Raw genomic sequence first — 24,080 nt, forward strand, 5'->3', positions numbered from 1 at the left:
AGGTAGATGACGGAGCTCCGCTCCTTTAAGGAAGGCGGGACGGAGACGTCCCAGTTGGTGATGTCATCACGTTGGACGCCAGGATGACGCGGGGCTGCAGCCCAATGAAGTCCTTCACAGGCATACGCAGGGCATGTTTCCACGACAGGTACAAGGTGTTACTGGGATAGGTGCTTGTTGGGGACCGAAGGTGATTCAGCACCGGGTCCCGGAACGGGGGCCTCCGTCGGTTCCGGGGCTTGCGACGTCCGGGTAGAGGATGCTTCTCTCCGGGTCTCGGCCCTCGACTCAGCTTCGTTGTTGATTTAATGTGCGGCCCAGCTCTCTGGGACCCTCCATCGCGCTGAGCCCGACCTGTGGCCCCGTACTTCATTGATTTATCCCCTGGTCACATCCTCTCGACCCACAGCGATGAACCCGTTTCGATGCTCCGACTGCAGGAAGAACTTTAAAAGTCTGGGTGACTTAAAGAGATGTGTGGTGAAGGATAGGTCCCCTGCAATTTCTACACTAACGTCCACACTGGGGAGAGGCCGTTCACCTGCCCAAGTGTGAGAAGGCCTTCACCATTATGGTGCAACCTTATGGTGCACCATCAGGTCCACATTGGGGAAAGTCCCTTCACCTGTCCCAAGTGCAGCAAACCAACACCTCTTGCCTGAAGAACCACCAACAGGTTCACACCGGGGGAAAAGTGTCACCTGCCCCGAGTGCGAGAAGGGCTTCACCAGTAGATAAAACCTTGAGGTACACTGGTGAGAAGCCATTCACCTGCCCTAAGTGCAGCAAAGGCTTCACTGAAACCTCTTGTCTGAAGAGCCATCAGCAGATCCACACTGGGGAAAAGCCATTTACCTGCCCAAAGTGTGGCAAGGAGTTTGCCCAGTCCTGCAACTTCTGGTCACACCAGCGAGTCCACACCGGGGAAAAGCCAATCGATTGCCCTGAGAGCGGCAAGAGCTTTGCCCAGATCTCCACCCTGCGGACACACCAGAACACTCACAGCAGCGACAGGCTGTTTGTCTGCTTGAAGTGCAGCAGGGGCTTCAACCAGATCTTCCACCTGTGAAATCACCAGAAGATTCACAGCAGCAACAGGCCAAATGCGGCAAAGGTTTCATCCACTCCTTCCATTTGCTGACCCACCAGCGTGTTCATACTAGGGAGAGGCTGTTCGTCTTCCCCCAGTGTGGAAAGGGTTTCCCCGGTCCTCCCACCTGCTGGACCACCAGTTGAGTGTGGAAATGAATTCATCTAGTCCTCTAACCTGCTAATCCACCAGCAGATCCACAATGGGGAGAAATCGACATTGAGTTGTTCGAAAGGGTGTGTGGCCTTAATGAGGTGTGCCTTTTCTGGCTGGTAGAATTGCGGCTTACACTCAGCACAGATCCGTCAGCGTCTCATCTGCCCCGAGAGCGGGAAGAGCTTCGCCCAGATCTCCAATCTTCGGACGCATCATCGTGGCCACATTGGGGAAAAGCTGTTCACCTGCCCCAAGTGTGAGAAGGCCTTCACCAACAGGTCCAACCTTGAGATACACCAACGAATGCACAAGAGGGAGGTGCCCTTTGCCATCCCCGAGTGCATCAAGGGCTTCAACAAGTGATCAAACTTGCTGAGCAAACTTGCTGTCACAGCAGAGACAGGCCATTCATCTGCCCTGAGTGCAAGAAAGACTTAACTCAGTTGGCCCATCTGCTGACTCACCAGCAGGTCCACACTGGGGAGAGGCTGTTCATCTGTCCCAAGTGGGGGAAGAGCTCAAGAGGTTTTGCTCAAACCTTGATGAATGGGGAACATTTTTTACACATCAGGATCACGTCACATGAAACGTCTGGGCCTTTAGCCCCGTCCTCTGAGCTGATTGACAGTAGCAGCGTCCAAGAGAAACAATAAGAGAAACAGCAGCAACTGTAGCCGCTGGAACCTGAAGTGAACGCAGAGAAGCAAATAGACGGAAATGCTGGGGAAACTCAGGCAGCGTCCACAGGGAGTGAAGGGAACCACTGTTCCAGACCATTCTCTCTCTTTCCCTCTTCCTCCGTCTCCTTCCCTCCATCCCCAACCCCTTCTCTTCGATCTCTGCCCTCGCCCCATCACTTCTCCCCGTCCCCGTCTCACATACGGACACCCGGGGCATCCTGTTGGGAGGGAGATTCTATCTCAGGGGAAACTGCAGCATCAACTGGGTCTGTGGCCCCACCACTGGGGCTGCTGTGAAGCTGGGTGGCGCTCAGTCCCAGTGCTCAGCAACTGGGGACTCTGGGGTCCGGCTCACAGACATGCACATGTGAGGGGGGGATCCAGGATGGGGAGTTGCCCACTGTTTCACAGCAGCTTCAGGATCCACTCTCCTGGACGGGGAAAAGGAGCAGCCGGAGTTGGTGGTTCATCCTGGTACTGATGACATTGGCAGGAAGAGAGATGTGATCTTGCAGGTAGAGTTTACAGCATTCAAAATTAGAAATGCAGTGTTGTCATCTCAGGATGTCCTGAACCAGTGATGTAGTGAGGGGAGAAATTGGAAAACCTTCCAGTCAAACGTGACTAAGGACCTAGTGCAGGTGTGCTGGCTTCAGATAAATGGACCACGGGGCTCTCTTCCACAGTATGGATATGTACAATATGGACAGATCAGTAGGGTCCTTCGAACCAACGACACCGGTAACATAAACAGGATGAAGTTCTTCAAAGAAAAATTTGAGCATTGGGTAGCAAGTTAAAAGCCCTTGAGTATTCCGATTTGAGGTTTACTCCACATGCCACTGTTGGGTGCTACCAGTTCCCCCAATAATGACAGAGCAGGGTGCGGGAGAAAAACGCTACCAGCCTGCCTGCCTGGTTAAGTGTGATGGCCAGTGCGAATTCGGTGGCATCACTCTCCACTTGGAAGGGGATGGATTCATCCACACCATGCCTCGTGGCCTTTGCGATATCTCCTCGGATCTGGTGAAACGCATCCTGGGCTTCTGCTGATAATGGGAAGGTTGTGGACTTAATCAGAGGGTGGGCTTTATTGGCATAGTTGGGCACCCATTCTGCCTAGTAAGAAAACAGGTCCAGGCACCTCCAGTGCCTTCAGGGTTTTTGGGACAGGGAGCTCCATGAGGGGTCACATGCGGTCAGGGTCTGGGGCAATGACACCATGTGCCATGAGGCATTCGAGGAGGGCCAGGTGATCTGTATTAAACACGCACTTGTTCTTGTACATCAAGTTGAGGGACTTGGCTGTATGCAAGAACTTGGCGAGGTTAGCGTCGTGGTCCTGCTGGTCGTGGCCACAGATGGTGACATTATCAAGATATGGGAATGTTGCTGTCAGCTTGTACTCCTCCACCATCCAATTCATAACCCTCTGAAAAGCAGAGACACTGTTAGCCACACCAAAAGGCACCCGCAGGAAGTGGAAAAGTTTGCCGTCAGCCTCGAATCTCGTGTAGATTCGATCGCTCAGGTGGAGGGGGAGTTGATGGTAAGCCGACTTGAGGTCAATGGTTGAAAAAACTATTACGCGACCCTATTGACCAAGTCAGCTATCCTGGGGAGCGGGTACGTGTCCAACTGGGTGAAGTGGTTGATGGTTTGACTATAGTCAATCACCATCTGGGGCTTGCCTGCCCCTCTGACCATGAGGACCTGTGCCCTCCAGGCTATGATCCCCTCCGCCAGGAGTCACTGAACCCCAGCCCAGGTGAATGGCATATCTTCTGTGCTATAGCACCTACTCTTGGTGGTGATCGGTTTACAGTCCGGGTGAGGTTTGCGAATAATGACAGGGGCCACCCGCAGGGTGGTGAGACTGCAGGACAGTGCTGGAGACTGGGTGCTTGGTTGGGAAGTGGGGTCCGAGAACTGGGGGTTGTGAACAGTCAGTGGTGGTTGGTGGCCCCCAAATGCCATCGTCATACACCTGAACTGACTCTGGAAGTCGAGGCCCAGGAGGATCAGTGCGCAGAGCTGGGGCATGATCAACAATACAAAATCATTTTAACTCCCCCCCCCCCCCCCCCCAACGTTAGAGACGCTAAACAGTACCCTCGGATATGTTTATTGGTCCTTCGCTGCCATCGATACCGATCTGGTCATCGGCCTGACAGCAAGGGAAAGTCTGCAGACCACTTCAGGATGGACAAAACTTTCAGTATTGCCACTGTCAAAGAGGCAGTTAGTCTTATGTCCATTCACCTCGATCTACATCATGGAATTTGTGATCGGGTGGGGGCTGGCTTGATCCAGGGTGATTGATGTCAGGACAGGCATCATCATCGTTGGTGGGGAGGACCGGCCAAGATGGTGACCTCCATGTTGACCACATTGCCCTCGTTGGGAGGAGGAAGAGGAGTTGCGGCGGGGTAGGCCGCAGCATGGAGGTTGGTAGCGGGTAAGATGGTATTCCCCCTTACCGCGCATGTGGATGGTACCAGAAGTTTCTCGGGCACACACGCTGCGCTGCTCCTGGACAGAGTTCTGGACCTGCAAACCTTCTGGTAATGGCCTTCCTTCCTGCAGCCTGAGCAGGTGGCTCCTTTTGCAGGGCAGAGGTATCTCATCTTGGCAATGCTGGTGTCACCGCCGTGGTGGTCGGGTTGATAATTCCTGACACTGAGTCCCAGGGCTGGCGGCCCTCATGGAGGAATGTATATGATAGACCTGCTTCTGCCCGCAATCGATTCCACGTGGCGCTGGGCCAAATCTAGAGTCCTGATCAAGTGAATCTTGTTTTCTAGTGGGAGTTGATCCTCTTCAAGGAGACGAAGTCGGATATAGTCCGATCTCAACCCCAACACACAGGCATCTCGGACCAGGTCTTCCATGCTCTGGGTCAACGATATCATGGTTGTGTGGTTCCCCAGTCTTTCCCCAGTGTGACTAAGGATCAGATGAACTCTTCAGTGGACTCACCAGGCTGTTGTTTTCTGGCCGCCAGCAGGTAACGGGAGTCAACCATTCACCCTGGCTTGTATAGCGACCGTAGTTCACCCATGGCCTTGACGTAGGTTGCGCTGCTTTGGATGGCGTGGAAGGCCCTCTGGCCAACTCTTGCCTGTAGGACCTTCAGCTTCTTCTCGTCGGAATCTACCACCTCAGCGGCAGTGGCGAAATTATTAAAACAGTTCACCCACTGTTTGAAGAGTTCAGATGCACCTGGTAGTTGGGGGTCTACCTCTAGCCGATCGGGGTGCAGCAACTTCTCCATTACTGGATACCTTCAAAAAAATTTTGTGTAATAAATTGTTGGGCGCTACCAGTTGCCCCAATAATGACAGAGACAACGACTGAGGGGAACGATAGGTTTTATTACACAAGAGACTGCTGGCCCAGGTCAAGGCTAGGGAAAATGAGGAGAGGAAGAGGAGAATCGACCTTTATGGCCTGGGTCACATGGGAGGAGTCCAGCGAGGAATCTTGACAAGGATGTCATCAGGAGGGTGGGCCAGCCTGTACATATAACTATATTATTACAGCTACAAAGTGGCAAGGAATTAAAAGACGGTGAAGTTGATTTGGTGGCTGAGGAACTGGTGTAGGGTGGAGGCAGATGGGACTGAAGTGGAGGAACACCCAGATCATGACACGGAGATGTGCTGGGGCTGGTCTGGCAGCAGGGGGAGGGGGGGTTTGACCCAATGCAATCATCTTGCAGATGGGAAAGCTGTGGCTGTGAAGTGCCAGTTAATGAAGAAGACGAAGGCTGTATAAATATACCAGTAATCATGGCTTTTATTAGCAGAAACAAATGGTACAATAATGAAAGACAATGAGTGCATACACAGTTGTACCCAAGGGGAGAGTCTTTAGTGGTAGAGATAATACAGGTCCAATGTTAGTAAAGGAGGCTAAGTACAGAGAGAGAGACTGACAGCACAGATTCACCATAGTCTCCCCCTGGCAGAAATAGGGTTAAAATTAAAAGGTCAGCTGCTAAAGTGAAATTCAAGCAGGCAAGCAAATCTAGTGTGAGCATAATACAATAAAATAAATGGCATTGAGGATTCACGGACATAGCCCAAACAAGGCTAATAATCAGAGCAATCAGAATATAATGAGATGTTTATGAATACTGAAGTCTCTCGAATTGTTTATGAACACGAGTAGACCTTCTTATCGGGACAGGTGGTGGTTTTGCAAGAGTGGTCACCTTGGGAACTGGCAGTGTTGATACAGATCCCTGGTCTGTAGTGTGAGATGGCAGGACATCTGGACCCGCTCCAGAATCACCAGCGTGAGTCAGTGGGACCCCAGCATGGTCATGTGAATGCTTACTAGGGGTCACAGGCTGGGAGAGGGGAGGGGGTGAGTCCAACCTCTCAGGATCACTCCGAGTAGGGGCGTGGGGAAGGGGTGAACCAGGTGGGGCCAGATCTCTTAGGGATACAGTGTCCGTGCTCCCGTCTGGGAATTTAACATGGGCTCAATTGGGATTAGTGTGCAGTAGCTGAACTGGCTGGATTAGAGGGTCTGTTTTACACATCCGAGTTTGTCTCTTCAGCAGTATAGTTCCAGGCTCAGATGGATAAACAGGCTGGCCAGTGCATCACAGTCCCTGATTTCCTAGGACAAGTAAACATACGTTCATGAGGTGTTTGATTTGTTGCTGTACATAGTAGGGACCGAATAGAATGTAGCACCTCAGGTAACACCTCCTGCCTCCGATTAACAGGGTAACCATGGGTCTTTAGCGTGAGGTTAACAGTCTTCCAGACTGGCATTAGCCCTTTCGATCTGCCCATTGCCCTGGGGGTTGTAGCTCGTGATGTGGCTGGTGGCAATCCCCTTGCATAACAGGGCTTGGCGTAGCTCTGTACTCATGAATGCTGAGCATCTGTCTATGTATGTAACTGGGAAAACCAAAAATACTGAAAATTCTGTCAAGTGCCTTAATGACAGATGTCGTTGAGACATTGGGGCAGGGTATCGCGAAGGGAAATCTTGAATATTTGTCGATTACAGTAAGGAAAAATACATTTTTGTTGTTGGAAGGTAACGACGCTTTAAAATCTAAACTGATCCTCAAAAGGTCAGGTTGCTTTGATGAGAGTGGCATCCGGAGCTTTAAAATACTGCGGTTTGCATTCCACGCAAACATGACAGCTTTTACTCAGTTTTCTGACTTTGAGGCTGTAAGGAAGGTTGTTAGCCCTTGTATAGTGGAAGAATCTTGTGACCCCTGGGTGGCACAGTCGACTATGGATCTCCTTTAGTCCTTCAAGCTGAACACCGGCAGCAGCTTGTGACAATGCATCAGAGGGATTATTTAACTTGCCAGGTCTGTACAGGATCTCATAATTTTAAGTTGAGAGTTCTATTCACCAGCATGCCATCTTATCATTTTTAATTTTACTTTTGTGTTTAGTAGTAAACATGTAGGCTACAGATTTCTGCAAGCTAGAAAGTGTCTCCAGTAGCAAACAGCTTCAATGATGACCTGGGCTTCTTTTTCAATGGCCAGATGTTTAAATTCAGGTCTGCATAACTTGTGGGGGAAGAATGCCACTGGTCTGCCCTTTTGATTAAGGGTTTCTGCTCAAACACAATCTGAGGTATCGGTTTCCACTTGGAACAGGACATCCTCGTCAATGGACGAGAGCGCAGCTTTGGTAATATCAGCTTTAATTCTCTCAAAAGCTTTCAGAGCTGCTGGAGAGGGAAAGATTTTGTATCAAAGGGGGTGTGCTTTTGTAGTGTAGTCACGTACCCATTTGCAGTAGTAGGAAAAGAATCCCATGAACCTCTTAAGGGCTTTTGCTGAGTCTGGGGGTACAACTTCTTAAGGGGGGGCATTCTTTCAGGATCAGGGCAGATCTCGCCCTCGCGAACAATGTAGCCCAGAATGGGTAGTTCTGTTGCATTGAAAACACATTTACCCTTGTTAAATGTAAGGTTGGGTTCTTTTGCTGTTGCCAGAAATTTGTTTAAGTTGTTATCATGTTCAGTCTGGGTCTTCCCACAGATAGTGACATTATCCAGATAGGGGAACATTCCCTGTAACTTATACGTTCTAACGATCTTATCCATCTCCTTCTGAAACACTGACACACCCTTAGTGACTCCAAAATGTACCCTTTTAAACTGGTAAACCCCCATCAGCCTCATGCTTTATAGGGTTGTTCACTTTTTTAAATGGAGATTTGGTAAGCTGCCTTAACATCGATAGTCGAGTGCACTCTATATTGTGCTATCTGATTAACCATTTCATTGATGCGTGGCAGAGGGTAGGCATCCAAGTTAGTATAATGGTTAATTGTCTGGCTGTACTAAATAGCCAGTCATTTCTTAGTGTGATTTTTCACAACTACCACCTGGGCTCACCACAGACTCCTGCTAGGTTCAATCACCCACTCTTTAAGTAGTATCCGAGTCTCAGCTTTAATAAACTCACGGTCCTCTTTGCTGTAAGAACAACTCTTAGTGGCAATCAGTCGATACTTGTGAGATAGATTACTGAACAGGGAGGGAGCTTTGATCTTTAGTGTGGACAGACCGCTGAAACTAGTGCGGGGGGTATGGTAAGTGTGGGTAGTAGCCCATTGAAATTTAACACTACACTTTTCATCTGAGATTGAATATCCAACCCCAGTAACACAGGACCGCAGAGATCAGGCATTACAAAGAGCCAAACATTAGCAAAACAATGTCTCTGCAAGTTCAAAGTAACCTTATACGTGTCCCGTATATTTTTTTTTAAAGTTCACTACAAGCCATTGATATCCAACGGTTTGCTGGAAATCTCTGCAAATTTAAGGCTTTGGCAACCTTCTCATGAATGTAACTCTCGGTGCTGCCGGAGTCTATTAAGCAAACGACTGTCTCACCATTCACCTCCCTCTTCCTAGTCAACCATTCCAGTCCATAACAACCCCCAAGCTTCATAGTCAATTGAACTATCACAGGGGAACTTTGTGTTGATCTCACCTCGCTGTCACTTGATCGATTCAGCTGGGTCATCTGAAGATTCCCCCCTTTCGTCATCGTCTTCCATTCCAGCAGCCCCAGGATGAATTTTCTTGGCACTTTTCTTCTTCAGTGGGAGTATTTTTCACCCTGTATGCTTTAGCAGAGTGGCCACGTTTCCCACAGTAGTTGCAAGTAACGAATCGACCTGGACACTTCTGTCTGGGGTGTCAGCTCTTATCACAGAAGTAACATCTGCCAGGGGTTCATCCCTTTCTCTCCTTTGGGGTTCCAGCACTCCTGGATGTTTCCCTTTCAGTTTTCAGCAATTTGCTGGACTGTGTGGCATTTCTCAGTGTTTTGGCTAGTGTAACTGCCTGGCCATAGGTCAGGGGCTCTGTCTCTAGTAGCCTCTGATGCATGTAACTGGAGTTGATGACGTTGACAAAAGCATCCAGTTTTAAAGCATTGCGGTGTTATTCCACATTAACTGCCCAACATCGCATTCATTTGCCAGCGAGTCGAGGGCCAGTGCATTGGCAGCATTGCTTTCCCCGGGTTTCTGGTGTTTTGTCAGCATCTAGTGTCGAGCAAATACCACATTCCATGGCACCACATAGTAAGCGGTCAGTCATTCCCAGGCTATAGCCAGAGTTGTAGCTCCTTGCGTTTCAGCAAAAGGGATCTCACCCAGTAGGGAGTTTAGGTGACCCCACTGTATCACCTCATTGACCACATTGTTCTGAGCCATGTACTAATCAAAACAAGCAATCCAGTGGTTAAAGATTTCTCTAGCCCTCAGGCAGACTGGTCGATTATCAGCCGCTCTGGCTTAAGTGCTGCATCCATTTCCGCTAATAAAATTACAGTGCCAGTTGATGAAGAAGACGAAGGCTGTGCAGTTAACCAGTAATCATGGCTTTTATTAGCAGAAACCAGTGGTACAATAATGAAAAACAATGAGTGCATAGACAGTTATACCCAAGGGGAGTGTCTTTAGTGGTAGAGATAATACACATTCAATGTCAGTAAAGCAGGCTAAGCACAGAGAGAGAGAGAGAGACTGTCACACAGATTCACCACAGGCTGATAAACAGATTAAAAGACACAGGTTGAGTGGACAGGAGGGACAGAGGCAAGTTAGGGGTTGGTGCTGGGCCTGCAACTGTTTGCAGTACACATCAGTGATCTGGAAGGAGGCCCAGAGCAGGAGTCATGGTCTGGAGGACAGTTTAGAATGTTGGGATTTCAAAAAGGGTGAACATTCCGAAGGCAGCCGGAAGGATCCGGACCGAGCCAATGCAGCAACACAAGACAACTTCGAATTTTGTGCTCTCTCTCTCTCTCAAAGATCTTTTGGCTTCAGTTTACCAAACAAACAATTTTGTTTATGATCTTTGCTTCGGTTGAGATCAATGTTTTGTGAGTCTTGTGTTTTGTGTCTAAGTTTTTCTGTGGGCTTGTTGGAAATATAACTTAGACTTTAATTACATATGTTATATTTAGGCTGGGGAATTTATTAGTTTTACACTGTTATAGAAATTTGCATAGTAACCAATGAGCATTGCTATAAAAGAAGGGTTTTGAATTAAAGTTTGAAGGTGAATTTTTATTAATAAAGTAATTGTTCATTTTTAACCCTGTGTGATATGGCTTCTTTGTGGTTGCTGGTTTGATCTTGTAACATAATTTGGGGATATCGTCCGGGATCAAACCAATTTGGAAGCTTGTGCTTAGTTATCAGTTGTCTGAGTTTGACTCAACCTCCAGCTTGAAATTAAAAATAAACGATGAGTGTATAAATCACCAACAGAAAAACCAGCAACTATGAATATTGACCAGTTCATAGCTAACCCTTCAGTGGTTAATTTTAAAAAGGCTAAAAAGTCAGAACTGAAGGTTATAGTTGGCAAGTTAAAACTTCTTACAGTAAGAACTGGAATGAAAAAAAAGAAATTGCCCTAAAGATTGTTAAACACTATATAGGAAAGTGGGTATTTGAAGAAGCTACATTAGAACAGTTTCCAAAGGAGAAAACTTCAGAGGAAGTAAAGTTGGCTTTGAGAAAACTAGAATGAGAGAAAGAATGGAAGCATGAGCTAGAACTAGCTAAATTAAAGCTGATCCTAACACAAGGAGAGGGAGAAGCCCAAAACCTGGTAAGGAGGAGAGGTTTCTGGTCAGTAGAGAAGTGAGGTAAGTTCCTCCATTTGAGGAAGCTGAAATAGACCAGTATTTCCAGCATTTTGAGAAAGTAGCTGTAAATTTAAAATGGCCACCAGACCAGTGGTCAGTCTGCTACAAAGTGTTCTTAAAGGTAAAGCCCAACAGGTGTACTCAAGCAGCTGATTACAAATTTGTAAAGCAGGCTACACTCCGATCTTATGAACTAGTCCCAGAGGCTTTTCGACAAAAGTTCAGGAGTTTAAAAAAAGCAGCAACCCAAACTTACCTGGATTTTGCTTATAGGAAGGTTGTATGTTTTGATCGGTGCTGTCCCGCAATGAAAGTAGAAAATAACTTTGATTTATTGAGGGAAATCATTCTGATTGGGGTGGTTAAAAATTGTGTTCCTGATGATATTCAAGTGTCCTTGGCAGAGAAAAATATAAAAACTTGGCAAGAATTTCGCAGATGAATATGCTTTAACCCACAAGCCTAAGTGGACACCAAGGTAAACCTTTCAAAGGAATACTGCTGATAATCCAAGTAAAGTAGAAAGAAAATCTAGAAGTGAGGTTAAAGGAAGAGAGGAAGAGAAATGGGTGAAGGAAAAATTTTCGAGTGTTATTTGCCACTATTGTAAGAAGCCAGGGCACATAATAGCAAATGGCTATGTACTGAAAAGGAAGAAAGAGAAAGGGATGGTACCAACTGTGATAGTACAGATCTATCACCAATGTACATAGCGTATATAGTTACTGTATCTAGACTGTACTCAGCGATTGGCTGAGAGCTAAGCCACACCTATTGTCTGGGCCTTAAAGGGTTGTGTCCCTAGCCAGGTCAGATCATTCCGGACTGGTCGGTCACCTGTGAAGAGCTCCTGTCTTTTGCTAATAAAAGCCTTGGTTTGGATCAACAAGTCTTTGATTCTTTCAACGAGCTCTACATCAACTGCCTGTGTTCAGAGTGAGAAAGTTAGGGATATTTTTAAACCATTCATGATTCAAGGTTTCATTTTGGTTAAAGAAGGATCCAATCAAGTGCCAGTTAAAATCCTGTGGGATACTGGAGCAGCCCAATCGCTTGTATTAAGCAACGTTTTGAATTTTGGTGAGGAGACTGATATTGGCGATGTGAATTTAATTAAAGGCATTGGTGATGAAGCAGAGCCTATACCTTTGCATAGAATAGTGATGAGATCAGACTTAGTTAATGGCCTGGTTACGATAGGGATAAGATCAAGTCTGTCAGTGGACAGAGTTTCTCTTTTGTTAGGGAATGATTTAGCAGAGGGTAAAGTCATACCTGCGGTGAAACTCACAAGTAAGCCATTGGTTTATGAGTCTGAAAAGGTTTTGGAAATCTACCCTGCATGTGCCATTACTAGAGCCATGTCTAGAAAAAAGGTAGAGGTAGAAAAAGTCTGTGATTATCTTGTATTGGAGGCAAGCATTGAAGATAAACCTAAGGATCCAGCTTTGCTGTTGACAAGAGAAGAATTAATAGCCAGACAAAAGCATGATCCTGATCTTTCTGGGATACGAGATAAGATTCTGTCTAACCAGGAAATTGAAACTGTGCCAATAGGTTACTTTGTTCAAGTTGGAATATTGATGAGAAAGTGAAGACCACAAGTTATACTGCCAGTGAAAACTGGGCAGTAGTAAGGCATGTTGTAATTCCCAAAACTTACAGGAATGAAATATTAAAGTTAGTTCATAGTCCACCTTTGGGAGGTCATCTTGGTATGAAGAAGACGGTAGAAAAGATAAGGAAACAGTTTTATTGGCCAAAATTAAGAAAGGATGTTGTGAACTTTTGTAGAACCTATCACACTTGTCAACTGGTGGGCAAGCCTAATCAAGGACCACCAATGGCACCTTTACAACCCATCCCTGCTTTCGGGGAGCCATTCTCAAAAGTGATAGCAGTTTGTATTGGCCAATTGCCAAAAACCAAAGTGGGAAATGAATATATGTTAACACTCTTATGCACAGCTTCAAGGTTTCCAGAGGCTATTCCACTGAGAAACATGAAAACAAAGACGATTGTGAAGGCTATGCTAAAATGTTTCACACTGTTTGGCCTACCAAGGGAAATTCAGTCGGACCAAAGGAGTAATTTTATATCTGAAATATTTCAACAGGTAGTGTATGAATTGGGAGCCCATCAAATTGTGTCATCAGCCTATCATCCTGAAAGTCAAGGGGCCTTGGAAAGGTTCCATTTAACTGTGAAAAACATGATGAGGGCTTATTGCATGGAAAATAAAAAGGATTGGATGAAGGAATCCATTTGTTATTGTTTGCTGTTAGAAAGGCAAATTTATAAACCGATGACATCAGGCTTGCGAGATGGCAAGGAAAAATTTAAAAACTGCTCAGGGAAAAATGAAAATTCGGTATAATCAAAAAGCAAAAATTAGGGACATTAAACCTGGCGACAAAGTATTGGTTTTGTTTCCAATGCAGTCAAACCCTTTGGGAGCGGAGTTTTCATGACCATAAGGTGAAATCAAAAATTAACCAGGTCACCTATGTCATTGAGATGCCTGATCATCGAAGAGAGTCGCAGGTCTGTCACGTGAACATGTTTAAACCTTACTATGAGAAAATGACTGAGGAGGTGACTAGGATTCCAGCCAAGGTGATAATTATAGAGGAAAGTAAGGAGATATGTTTCATGGAAGGTCATGGAGCACAGAAAGTGCTAAGTCCCATGCTGGAAAATTCCATAGTTCTGCAAAACTTAGAAACCAAGTTAATGCATTTGACTAAATCAGAAAGGGAAGAAATGAAGACATTGCTTATGAAATTCCAAGAAGAACTACTGTGGCTTGTCATGATGTGGAGGTCAGTGATGCTAAGCCTATTAAGCAGCATCCTTACTGAGTTAATCAGGAAAAGAGCAGATTGTTGGATCAAGAGGTGGATTATATGCTCAAAAATGACATCATCCGAAAATCAAGTTCAAATTGGAGTTCACCCTGTGTTCTGGTGCCAGATGGCTCAATTAAGTTTTGTAAAGATTATTGAAAGGTAAACATGGTGACAAAGACTGATGCATTCCCTATTCCCAGAATAGATGATTGTATAGATAAGTTGGGGAAGGCTAAATTTCTTACAAAGATTGATCTCTTAAAAGGATACTGGTGTGTTCATTTGACAGAGAAAGGCAGGGAGATTTCTGCATTTGTGACATCTTCGGAATTGTATGAGTATAATGTTATGCCTTTTGGGATGAAAAATGCACCTGGCACATTTCAGAGAATGATTAATGCAGTAATTCAGAGTTAGGAGCACACAGGAGCCTACATCGATGATTTAGTAATTAGTACAGATACATGGCAAGAAAACATGCTTGAATTAGAGCAGTTATTTCAGAGACTGGTGGAAGCACACCTCACAGTGAATTTGCACAAGAGTGAGTTTGGACATGCCACTGTAATTTATCTCTGTTATGTGGTAGGACAGGGACAAGTGGCACCGGTTGGAGTGAAAGTATTGGCTATCACTGTGTTCCCTATCCCCAGTAATAAGAAAGCTCTTCAGAGATTTCTAGGTATGAGTGGCTACTATCGTAGATTTTGTAAAAACTTTGCAGAAATTACACTCCCATTAACAAAACTACTTGGAAAGAAAGAAAAATTTATCTGGTCAGATGCATGCCAGGAAGCGTTTCTGAAGTTTAAGGCCATTTTATGCCATCCGCCTGTACTTGTGTCCTCTAACTTTGAAAAGCCATTCTCTTTAGCCATGGATACCAGTGATGAAGTGGTTGGTGCTATACTGTTACAGAATAAGGATGGTGATGGAGTAGAACATCCTATTTCATACTTCTCGAAAAAGTTTAATGACCATCAACTAAACTATTCAACCATTGAGAAGGAGTTATTAGCGCTTGTTTTAGTGTTGCAACATTTTGATGTGTATATTTGTACTGCTCAAAAACCGTTAATATATACTCATCATAATCTGTCTAAAATGAAAAATAAGGACAGTTATTGAACTGGAGCTTAATGTTACAAGAGTATGATTTAATTATTACACACATAAAGGGGACAGATAATGTAATAGCAGATTGTTTGTCAAGATGTTAATCTGAGTAGATATGAATCTAATCACATACTTTAAAAATGGAGTGTTTATTTTATTTATATAATACTTCGATTAATTGTCAAAAAAATCGTTCTTGTGGACCAGTTTTTTTTTAGCAGGGGAGGTGTTACAGATTTCTGTGTTGTGTATTGGCCTATGTGTTGTGTGGTTTTGTGTTGGAAAGTGACTTAGAGAGCCAAGGTGAAGGTGGAATGCTGAGAGAGTGGGAGACAGACTGAACATGTGCAGAAGATTATCTAAAAATTTCTGGACTTGGACGATAAACCACCACTGTGGAGCGGAAGGAGGTCCAGAGCAGGAGTCATGGTCTGGAGGACAGTTTAGAATGTTGGGATTTCAAAAAGAATGAACATTCCGAAGGCAGACAGAAGGATCCAGACCGAGCCAGTGGTTCCTCTCTCTGCAGCAACACTTTAACTTCGAATTTTGTGCTCTCTCTCTCAAAGATCTTTTGGCTTCAGTTTACCAAACAAACTGAAATTTGTTTATGATCTTTGCTTCGGTTGAGATCAAAGTTTTGTGAGTCTTGTGTGTTTTGAGTTTGTTTTGTGTCTAAGTTTTTCTGTGGGCTTGTTGGAAATATAACTTAGACTTTAATTACATATGTTATATTTAGGCTGGGGAGTTTATTAGTTTTACACTGTTATAGAAATTTGCATAATAACCAGTGGGCATTGCTATAAAAGAAGGGTTTTGAATTAAAGTTTGAAGGTGAATTTTTATTAATAAAGTTCATCTTTACCCCTGTGTGATATGCCTTCTTTGTAGTTGCTGGTTTGATCTTGTAATAGTATGAAAATTTGCTGATTACATGAAATTGAGTGGAAAAGCAAATTGTGCAAAGGAATCGGAGAGGCTGCAAAGGAATATCGATTGGTTAATTGAGTGGGCAAGGGTTTAGCAGATGGAGTACAATGTTGTTATCCACTTTGGAAGGAAAAATAGAAGATCAGATTATTATTTAAAAGGCAAGCAATTGCAGCAAGCTGCCATACAGAACGACTTGGGAGTGCTTGTGAACAATTTACAATTTGAAGATGCAGCAGGTGATCAAAAAGACAAATGTTTCCCTTCATTGCCAAAGGGATTGGATTTAAGAGCAGGGAGGTTATGCTGCCACTGATTAAGGTAATGATCTACTGATGAACAAGATTGTGCTTTGGTGGTTCTAGATGACACTTTCCAAGTTTTGATATTTCCCAATTTAAAAATGTGTCATCTTCAAAGAAATGTAAGTGACAATATTCCGAATTACTCTCTTGTTAATCCTATAAATCATAGTTGCAGTTGTAAGTAGCTTTAATTTGTTGACAAAACTTAAACATTTTGTATATCTTCGCTTTGAGTTTTTCATAATGATGAATAAACAAAGCATACTGCTTAATAATAATGATATTCAACTTTGAACAGATATAAAAGAAATAAACAAAATAAGATGAAATGCAGATGAATTCAAAGAAAAATATCTCGAGCTTACACCTCTGTCATGATTCCTTGAAGAATAAGATGCAAACTGTCTTCATCCGCTTGGATATTACAACATATGACATATAGTCACTATGGTAACACTACAATTCCATTCCAATTGCAGGTTTAATATGAACGAATAGTCTGTGTCTGATATTTTTTTCAATCTTGAAGTGGGGTCTTTTTTCAAGTGGAGTAAGCCTGACCGTTTTTTTCTTGTGTGAACTGAAGGGTTAATTGATTTAATAATGATGTGTTTTTTTTTATTTTATTTTGTTTGTGTAGTTTATTTTGTTTATCTTTGATATTAAAGATTTTATAGATTTTATTAATGTTGACAGTATTAGCTTATGTTGCATATTCATTTATTAACACCACAAGTGATATAATGCAGTTAGTTTATTCTAGGACTGTGGGAAAATGCAGTCAGCACTGAAATAATGGATGTGTGTTTAATGACTCATTTAAACAAGGGAATTTTCCAGCATCTTTTATTGAAGCCTGTATTTCTCATTCTATTAATGTACTTTTTATAGGCGTATTTCTTTATTTAACATAGACATGAAGATTTTGTCTAAGATATTGGCCCATAGATTGGAGAATATTTCACCTAAAATATTTTAAAAAGGAGAAAGAACATCACTCACTCAAACACCAGGAGGGACTGGAGTCTTGTGGTTATTGAGGCAACAAATCAAAACAGGTCTTGGTTTTGTCGTCAATTTGCAATTTGTTTTCAGGTTCAAGTTTATTGTTACATGTGCAGTGAGCTTATTTTTGGAGCAGTCTAGCTAGACATCCCATACATAGTCCAGCAAATAAGTCACAGTGCAGGAGTGCAGAGTTCCAGGGACAGATCAGTTGGTACAAGGCAAAAGCAGCATTTTATGAGGATCATTCAAGAGTCTGATAACACGGGGAAGGAACTGTCCTTGAATCTGGTAGGGTGTGAACTCACACTGGGGTATCTTCTTCTCCATGGGGAGGAGGGTAGAGGGAGTGTGTCTGGGGAGGGGTGAGTCTTTTAATATGCTGGTTGCTTTTCCAAGGCAGTGGGAAGTGGAGGTGGAATGGATTCTCTCCGTCAATGTTCATGACTCCAGTTAAATATTTTTAAATATTAACAACACAACATGGTTGAAGGCTCTTGGGCCCGTGAAACTTGAGCTGCCCAATTAACCTACCAATCATGGGGGAATCATACAGACTCCTTACAGACCGGACTGGATTAGAACCTGAGTTGGTTGGATGGGTTTGCTAGGTTAATTTAGTGTGATTGTTTCATTACATTAAACATTACAGCACTGTACAGGCCCTTCAGTCCTCCATGTTATGCTGAACCACTTCATAACCTTCCTACCCTATAACCCTCTCCTTTTGTCCATGTGCCTATCTCATAGCCTTTTAAAGGCCCCAAATGTTTCCGCCTCTATCACCACTCCTGGCAAGGCATTCCTGGCCTCAACAACTCCTCATGGGAAAAAAACTTACCACTGATGATTCCCCTATACTTCCCTCCCTTAATCTTATACATGTGAACTCTTGTGGTTGTTATTCTCACCCTAAGAAACAGGTATTGGTCATCCAACCTATCTATGCCTCTCATAATTTTGTCAACCTCAATTAAGTCCCCTCTCATCCTTCTATGCTCCATGGAAAAATGTCCCAGCTTTACCAACCTTGCCTCACAAGAGATGCCCTCCTATCCAGGCAACATCCTGGTAAATCTCCACTGCACCTTTTCCATAACCTCCACAACCTTCCTATAATGTGATGATCAGAACTGGACACAATACTCCAAATGTGGTCTCACCAGAGACTTATAAAGCTGCAATACAACTTCTCTACTCTTATACACAATCCCCTATTAATGAAGCCCAGAATCCCATAGGCATTTTTAACTATCCTAACAACCTGAGCAACTACCTTGAGTGATGTATGGACATGAACTCCAAGATCCCTCTGTTCATCCACACTCTTATATTAACCGACTGTTATCTCTGTACTCAGCTTTTTGATTTGTCCTGCCAAAATACATTACCTCACACATGTCCAGATTGAACTCCATTTGCCATTTTTCTGCCCAACACTGCATCCTGCATCCTGTCCATGTTTTCTTGCAACCTCTGACAACCTTCAGCTTCATCCACAATTCCTCCAATCTTGGTGTAATCTGCAAACTTATTCACCCATCCTTCTGTATCATCATCCAGATCATTTATAAAAATCTCGAAGAGTGAGGGACCAAGAACTCTCCACCAGTCACTGCCTTCCATGTAAAGTACCTCCCTTCCACCACTACTCTGTCTTTTTCCTACAATCCATTTTTAAAATCCAGACAGCCAAGGTTCCACTGATCCATGTCGTCGCTCAGACAAAAGCTGATCTGCTTTAACACCAGCCTCTCAAAATAGATCATCACTGTGGATATGAGAGCCACTGCTAGTTAGTCATTTAGGCATGTTATCACCCTCTTCTTGGGCACTGGAACAAGTGAGGCTCGTTTGAAACAGGTGGGTACCATGCCCTGTTGAAGTGAGATGTTGAAGATATCCGTGAATACATTGATCAGCACAGGTTTTCAGTACAGGCAGTCCCTGGGTTAAATATAAATTCCATTACCGAGGCCTGTCTTTAGCCTGAATTTGTATTTGTCAGACCCAGTAAATATGGTCCTTATTTAGCATCAGTTAGTCAAATGTTTATCTTGGAGTTTAGTATATATAGTTTATATATTTTTACCTTTATGTGCATATAAAACATTTCCCAATAAATTAAAACATTTTAATAATACAGTACCTAATAATAATACAGGTAATAATACTTTTAATCAGTTTAAGGCTTCTCCCCCCCCCCCCCCCCCACCCAGGCCGTTTGTTTCCTCGCCCGCCCATCATTTTTCCTAGGCCGCGTGTGGCGTAGCCTGACAGTGGATGCACATCACTGGCTGCCTGACAATCGACAGATCAATGAGCTAATGGAAAGTGAGCTCTGTTCGAACTGGAAGTAGATGTAATTCTCCTTCCAGCCAGCTTGTCGGTTCATAACTATGGGTTGTTCACAAATTGGATGTTTTCAACCAGGGGACTGTCTGTACTCGGCTGGGTCAGGGTCGGCGCCAGAACGAATGTTAGAGAGGGAGCGCAGCACAGCGTTCATAAACTTGCTCAACATGGGAGGGAGAGTGTTATTGGATGCCAGGACCTGCCTGTCGACAACATGGGTGGGGGCGGGCGGGCCTTGGTGCTGTTGGATGCCAGTATGTACCCGTCATTAGCACCATTGTCCCTCGAATGTAGCACCTTTTATTGTTTTCTCCAGCTAAGATTGTTTTTAAGAGAAAAATGGGGACCAATGTTAACCCCATGTGAAATGAGTGGAATGAACGAACGATCTGGATGGGGAATACACCCAAATTTATATAAAAAATGTACTATGCTCTCCAGAGTGAAAGTGCAAAACCAAGTTGAGAGGCTAAGGGAAAGATTGGAGTCAGACTTGGGGGTAGTGATGTCAGAATGAAGCTGGTCAGATTGGTGTACGGACAGATTAACCTCAATTATAAATGCAAGATATTGACTAGTTTGGTATAATTTTGTGTTTCAGTTCAGGAACCTTTCTACATGCTGCATGGTCGTGTTGAAGGTGAGACCATTTTGGCAAGAAGTTGAAGAAAGATTAACCAGGATAAGAGGAGTGGCCTTCATGGGTGACCCAGTCAGCAATTTTAATTGAAATAAGCAAATAATTGTCTTGTATCAAATCTCATTTATTAAAATAGCATTGGCAGTAGCAAAAAATGTATTGTGATTACTTGGAAATCTGACTCCCCTCTACTTCTATCAGGATGGACTGTGAAAATGAACAGCTATGAAAAAAAAATCACATATAACTTAAAGAATAAATATAACACTTTTGTAAAGACCTGGCAGCCGGTCCTAGACCACATAGGTGCCCAAATCCAGTAACAGAGGAAATATAAATGCTGACGTTATACATCCCAAATGTGATTTCCCCTGACCGTGTGCAGATCTGTATGTATGGAAGTGGGGAGGGGGGGGGGGGGGGGAGGGAACTTTTTTTTTGCTGCTGTTTGTAATATATTGCGTTAATGAAGATTTTATTATGTGTATTTTTGAAAAAGTAAAATATTTTTTAAAAAAAGCAGAAGATGGTTGTCTCGGGGTCGCTGCCTGTGGCACGCACTAGAGACTGTAGGAATAGGAAGATATACCAGATGAATGCTTGGCTGAAGAGTTGGTGCAGGGGGCAGGGGTTCACATTTGTGGGTCATTGGGATCTCTTCTGGGGAAGGTCTGACCTGTACAATAAGGATGGGCTGCACCTGAACTGGAGGGGGACCAATATCCTGGTGGACAGGTTTACTAGAGCTGTTGGGGAGAGATTAACCTTTTGGCAGGGGTGGGTGGGAAGCAGAATGAGTGTGGAGATTAGGGTGGGACAACTAGATGTGAAATGGAACCAGATTGTTATATGTTTCAATGCAAGGAGCATGGTGAGTCAGGTGGATGAGCTTAGAGCAAAGATTGACACATGGAGATATATTGTTGCCATCAGTGAAACTTGGTTGCAGGAGGGACATGACTGGCAGCTAAATATTCCAGGATTCTGTTGTTTTAAATGTGATAGAACAGGGGGGATAAAAGGTGGAGGGATCACATTGCTTGTTAGAGAAAACGTCATAGCGGCACTGTGGCAGGATGGACTGGAGGGCTCATCCAGTGAAGCTATTTGGGTGGAAGTAAGGAACAGGAAAGTCATGTAAACACTAATGGGGGTGTATTTTAGATCCCCTAATGGACAGAGGGAATTAGAGTTCCATAAATATTCATGTATAATGCAACCCCCCCCATTTTTGAGGAGAAAAAGGTGGAAAGATTTTACCCCCGTGTATAATACGACACCCCTCCCGCCTGAGTCACTCTGGCGTCTCTCTCCCTGCCTGCCTGATTCACGCTGCCATCTCTCCTCCCCACCCCCAGTTGCGTTGCCATCAATATAGGCGGCTGCTGATAATCTTACTTATCGCTGAAGCTGGCAGAAATTTTTTTAAATTATATCCTCATGCATAATGCGACCCCCCCCCCCCCTACTTTAAGATCAAATTTCAGAACAAAATTTTTTGCATTATACTCAAATATTTACGGTAATTTGTAAGGACGTAACATATATGTGTAATAAACATAAGGTGGTGATTGTAGGAGATTTTAACTTTCCACACATTGACTAGGACGTCCATACTGTAAAAGGGCTGGATGGGTTGGAGTTTGTCAAATGTGTTCAGGAAAGTTTTCTAAATTAATACCTAGAAAAACAGATTAGAGAGGGGGCTGTATTGGATCTCCTAATAGGGAACGAGATAGGTCAGGTGACAGAGGTTTGTGCTGGGGAACACTTTGGGTCGAGTGATCACAATACTATTAGTTTTTGGTTAATTATGGAGAAGGATAGATTTTTTTGGGTAACTTTTTATTTATCTCACTATAAACCATATCAACAAAAATATGTACAAATGTTTCTCATTAAATATACACAGTGACATTTTCCCTCTTTTCTTCCCCCTTCCCACCCCCTCAAAACCAATAAATATTAAACATATAAAATACAATAAAACAACATCTTCACATAAAAGAAAAACAAAAAAGAAAATCATGTCATCTACTTTTACACATTAAATCTGATCATGTTTATCTTCTTATCACTTTAGGAGATGGACGTCCAAGGCCGGCATTTTCTGTCATATTTCATGTATGGTTCCCAAATTTGTTCGAACAATGTAAATTTGTCTTTTAAATTATACGTAATTTTTCCAATGGAATACACTTATTCATTTCCATGTACCATTGTTGTATTTTCAGGCTCTCTTCCATTTTCCAGGTTGACATTATACATTTTTTTGCTACTGCTAAGGCTATCATAATGAAAATCTTTTTTGCGCTCTATCCAATTTGAAACCTAGTTCTTTATCTTTTATATTATTTAAAAGAAAAATTTCTGGATTTTTGGGTATGTTTTTTGTGATTTTGCTTAATATCTGATTTAGTTCTTCTCAAAAAGTATTCAATTTTGTGCATGCCCAAATTGCATGTATTGTTGTTCCAATTTCTTGTCGACAGCAAAAGGAGCTATCTGATATTGTTGGGTTCCACTCTTTTAATTTCTCTTTTAATCTCTTTTTAATTTCTGTATAGCATGTGTAACCAATTATATTGTATCACACATAGCCTTGTGTTTATTGTATTCTTCATTGTTCCAGTGCATAACTCTTCCCATGTTTTGTTCTTTGTTTAAATCTTTTTCCCAATTTTGTTTAGGTTTGTACCTTATTTCATCAATTCCTTGCATTGCATCTTAATGTACATGTTTGTTATTATAAATCTTTTAATTATCATTGTGTCTGTAATTATATATTCAAAGCTGCTTCCTTCTGTTAGTCTCAATCTGGTTCCCAATTTGTCCTTTAAATAAGCTTTCAATTGATGATATGCAAACATTGTACCATGAGTTATTCCATATTTGTCCTTCAACTGTTCAAATGTTAATAAATAATTTCCCAAAAAATTATTTTCTATTCTCTTGATTCCTTTTCTCTCCCATTCTCTAAAAAATAAGTTATCTATTGTAAAAGGGATTGGTGGATGTTGCATCAATAGCATTTTTGGTATTTGGTAGATTATCTTTTTTCTTTCTTCATGTATCTTCTTCCATATTTTAAGTAAGTGATGCAGTACTGGTGAGTTGTTCATCCCATTTATAAAGTATATGCTCCGGTACCTTTTCTCCTATTCTATTCTAGTCCAATCCAGTTTTTCTCCCGTCTGGTAAAAATCTGATAAGTATCTTAATTGCGCAGCTCTGTAACAATTTTTGAAGTTTGGTAACTGCAATCCACATCATTCTTTTAATTTGTCCAGCGTAACCCTTGATTTTTTTTCCCCCTTTCCATAAGAACTTCCTTGTTATTCTCCTTAGTTCTACAAAGAATTTCTCTGTAAGGGAATGGGTAATGTTTGAAATAAGTATTGTACCCGTGGGAATACGTTAATTTTAATGCAATTCACCCTCCCTATCAACGGTAGCGGTAATTCTTTCCAATTGTCCAAGTCTTCCTGTATTTTCCTTATTAATGGCTGATAATTTAGTTTGTGCAAGTGGTTTAGGTTATTGTCTATCCTGATACCAAGGTATCATATCACTTGTGTTTGCCATTTAAATGGAGATTCTTTTTTGAGTTCTGTATAGTCCACATTACTCATTAGCATTACTTTGCTTTTATTTGTGTTGACCCAGATATTTCTCCATACTCCTTCAAATTTTTGTATAACTCTTTTATTGATCTCTCTGGTTCTGTTAGGTATACTGTAATGTCGTCTGTGAATACTTATTTTATACTCATTCTCCTTTATTTTTATC

At 43.0% G+C, this 24,080-nt stretch overlaps 1 protein-coding gene across 5 annotated transcripts; it reads left to right on the plus strand.

The window, feature by feature from the left end:
* LOC138764568 (gastrula zinc finger protein xLCGF3.1-like) lies at positions 1-23,217 on the plus strand. Of its 5 annotated transcripts, none has more exons than XM_069940680.1 (3): positions 48-2,441; positions 20,253-20,291; positions 22,375-23,217. In XM_069940680.1, exon 1 carries the CDS (start codon positions 572-574, stop codon positions 1,067-1,069), a length of 498 nt encoding a protein of 165 aa, XP_069796781.1. In that variant the 5' UTR covers positions 48-571; the 3' UTR covers positions 1,070-2,441; positions 20,253-20,291; positions 22,375-23,217. The 5 variants fall into 5 exon arrangements, 3 of the variants coding, with proteins under 3 accessions (XP_069796781.1, XP_069796779.1, XP_069796780.1); XM_069940678.1 differs by lacking the exon at positions 22,375-23,217 and adding an exon at positions 16,590-16,741 and having other exon boundaries at positions 20,253-20,685; XR_011358185.1 differs by lacking the exons at positions 20,253-20,291; positions 22,375-23,217 and adding an exon at positions 4,731-16,570 and having other exon boundaries at positions 1-2,441.
* Positions 23,218-24,080: the final 863 nt, after the last annotated feature.

This window comes from Narcine bancroftii, chromosome 5 (genome assembly GCF_036971445.1).
Source record: "Narcine bancroftii isolate sNarBan1 chromosome 5, sNarBan1.hap1, whole genome shotgun sequence".
NCBI lineage: Eukaryota > Metazoa > Chordata > Chondrichthyes > Torpediniformes > Narcinidae > Narcine > Narcine bancroftii.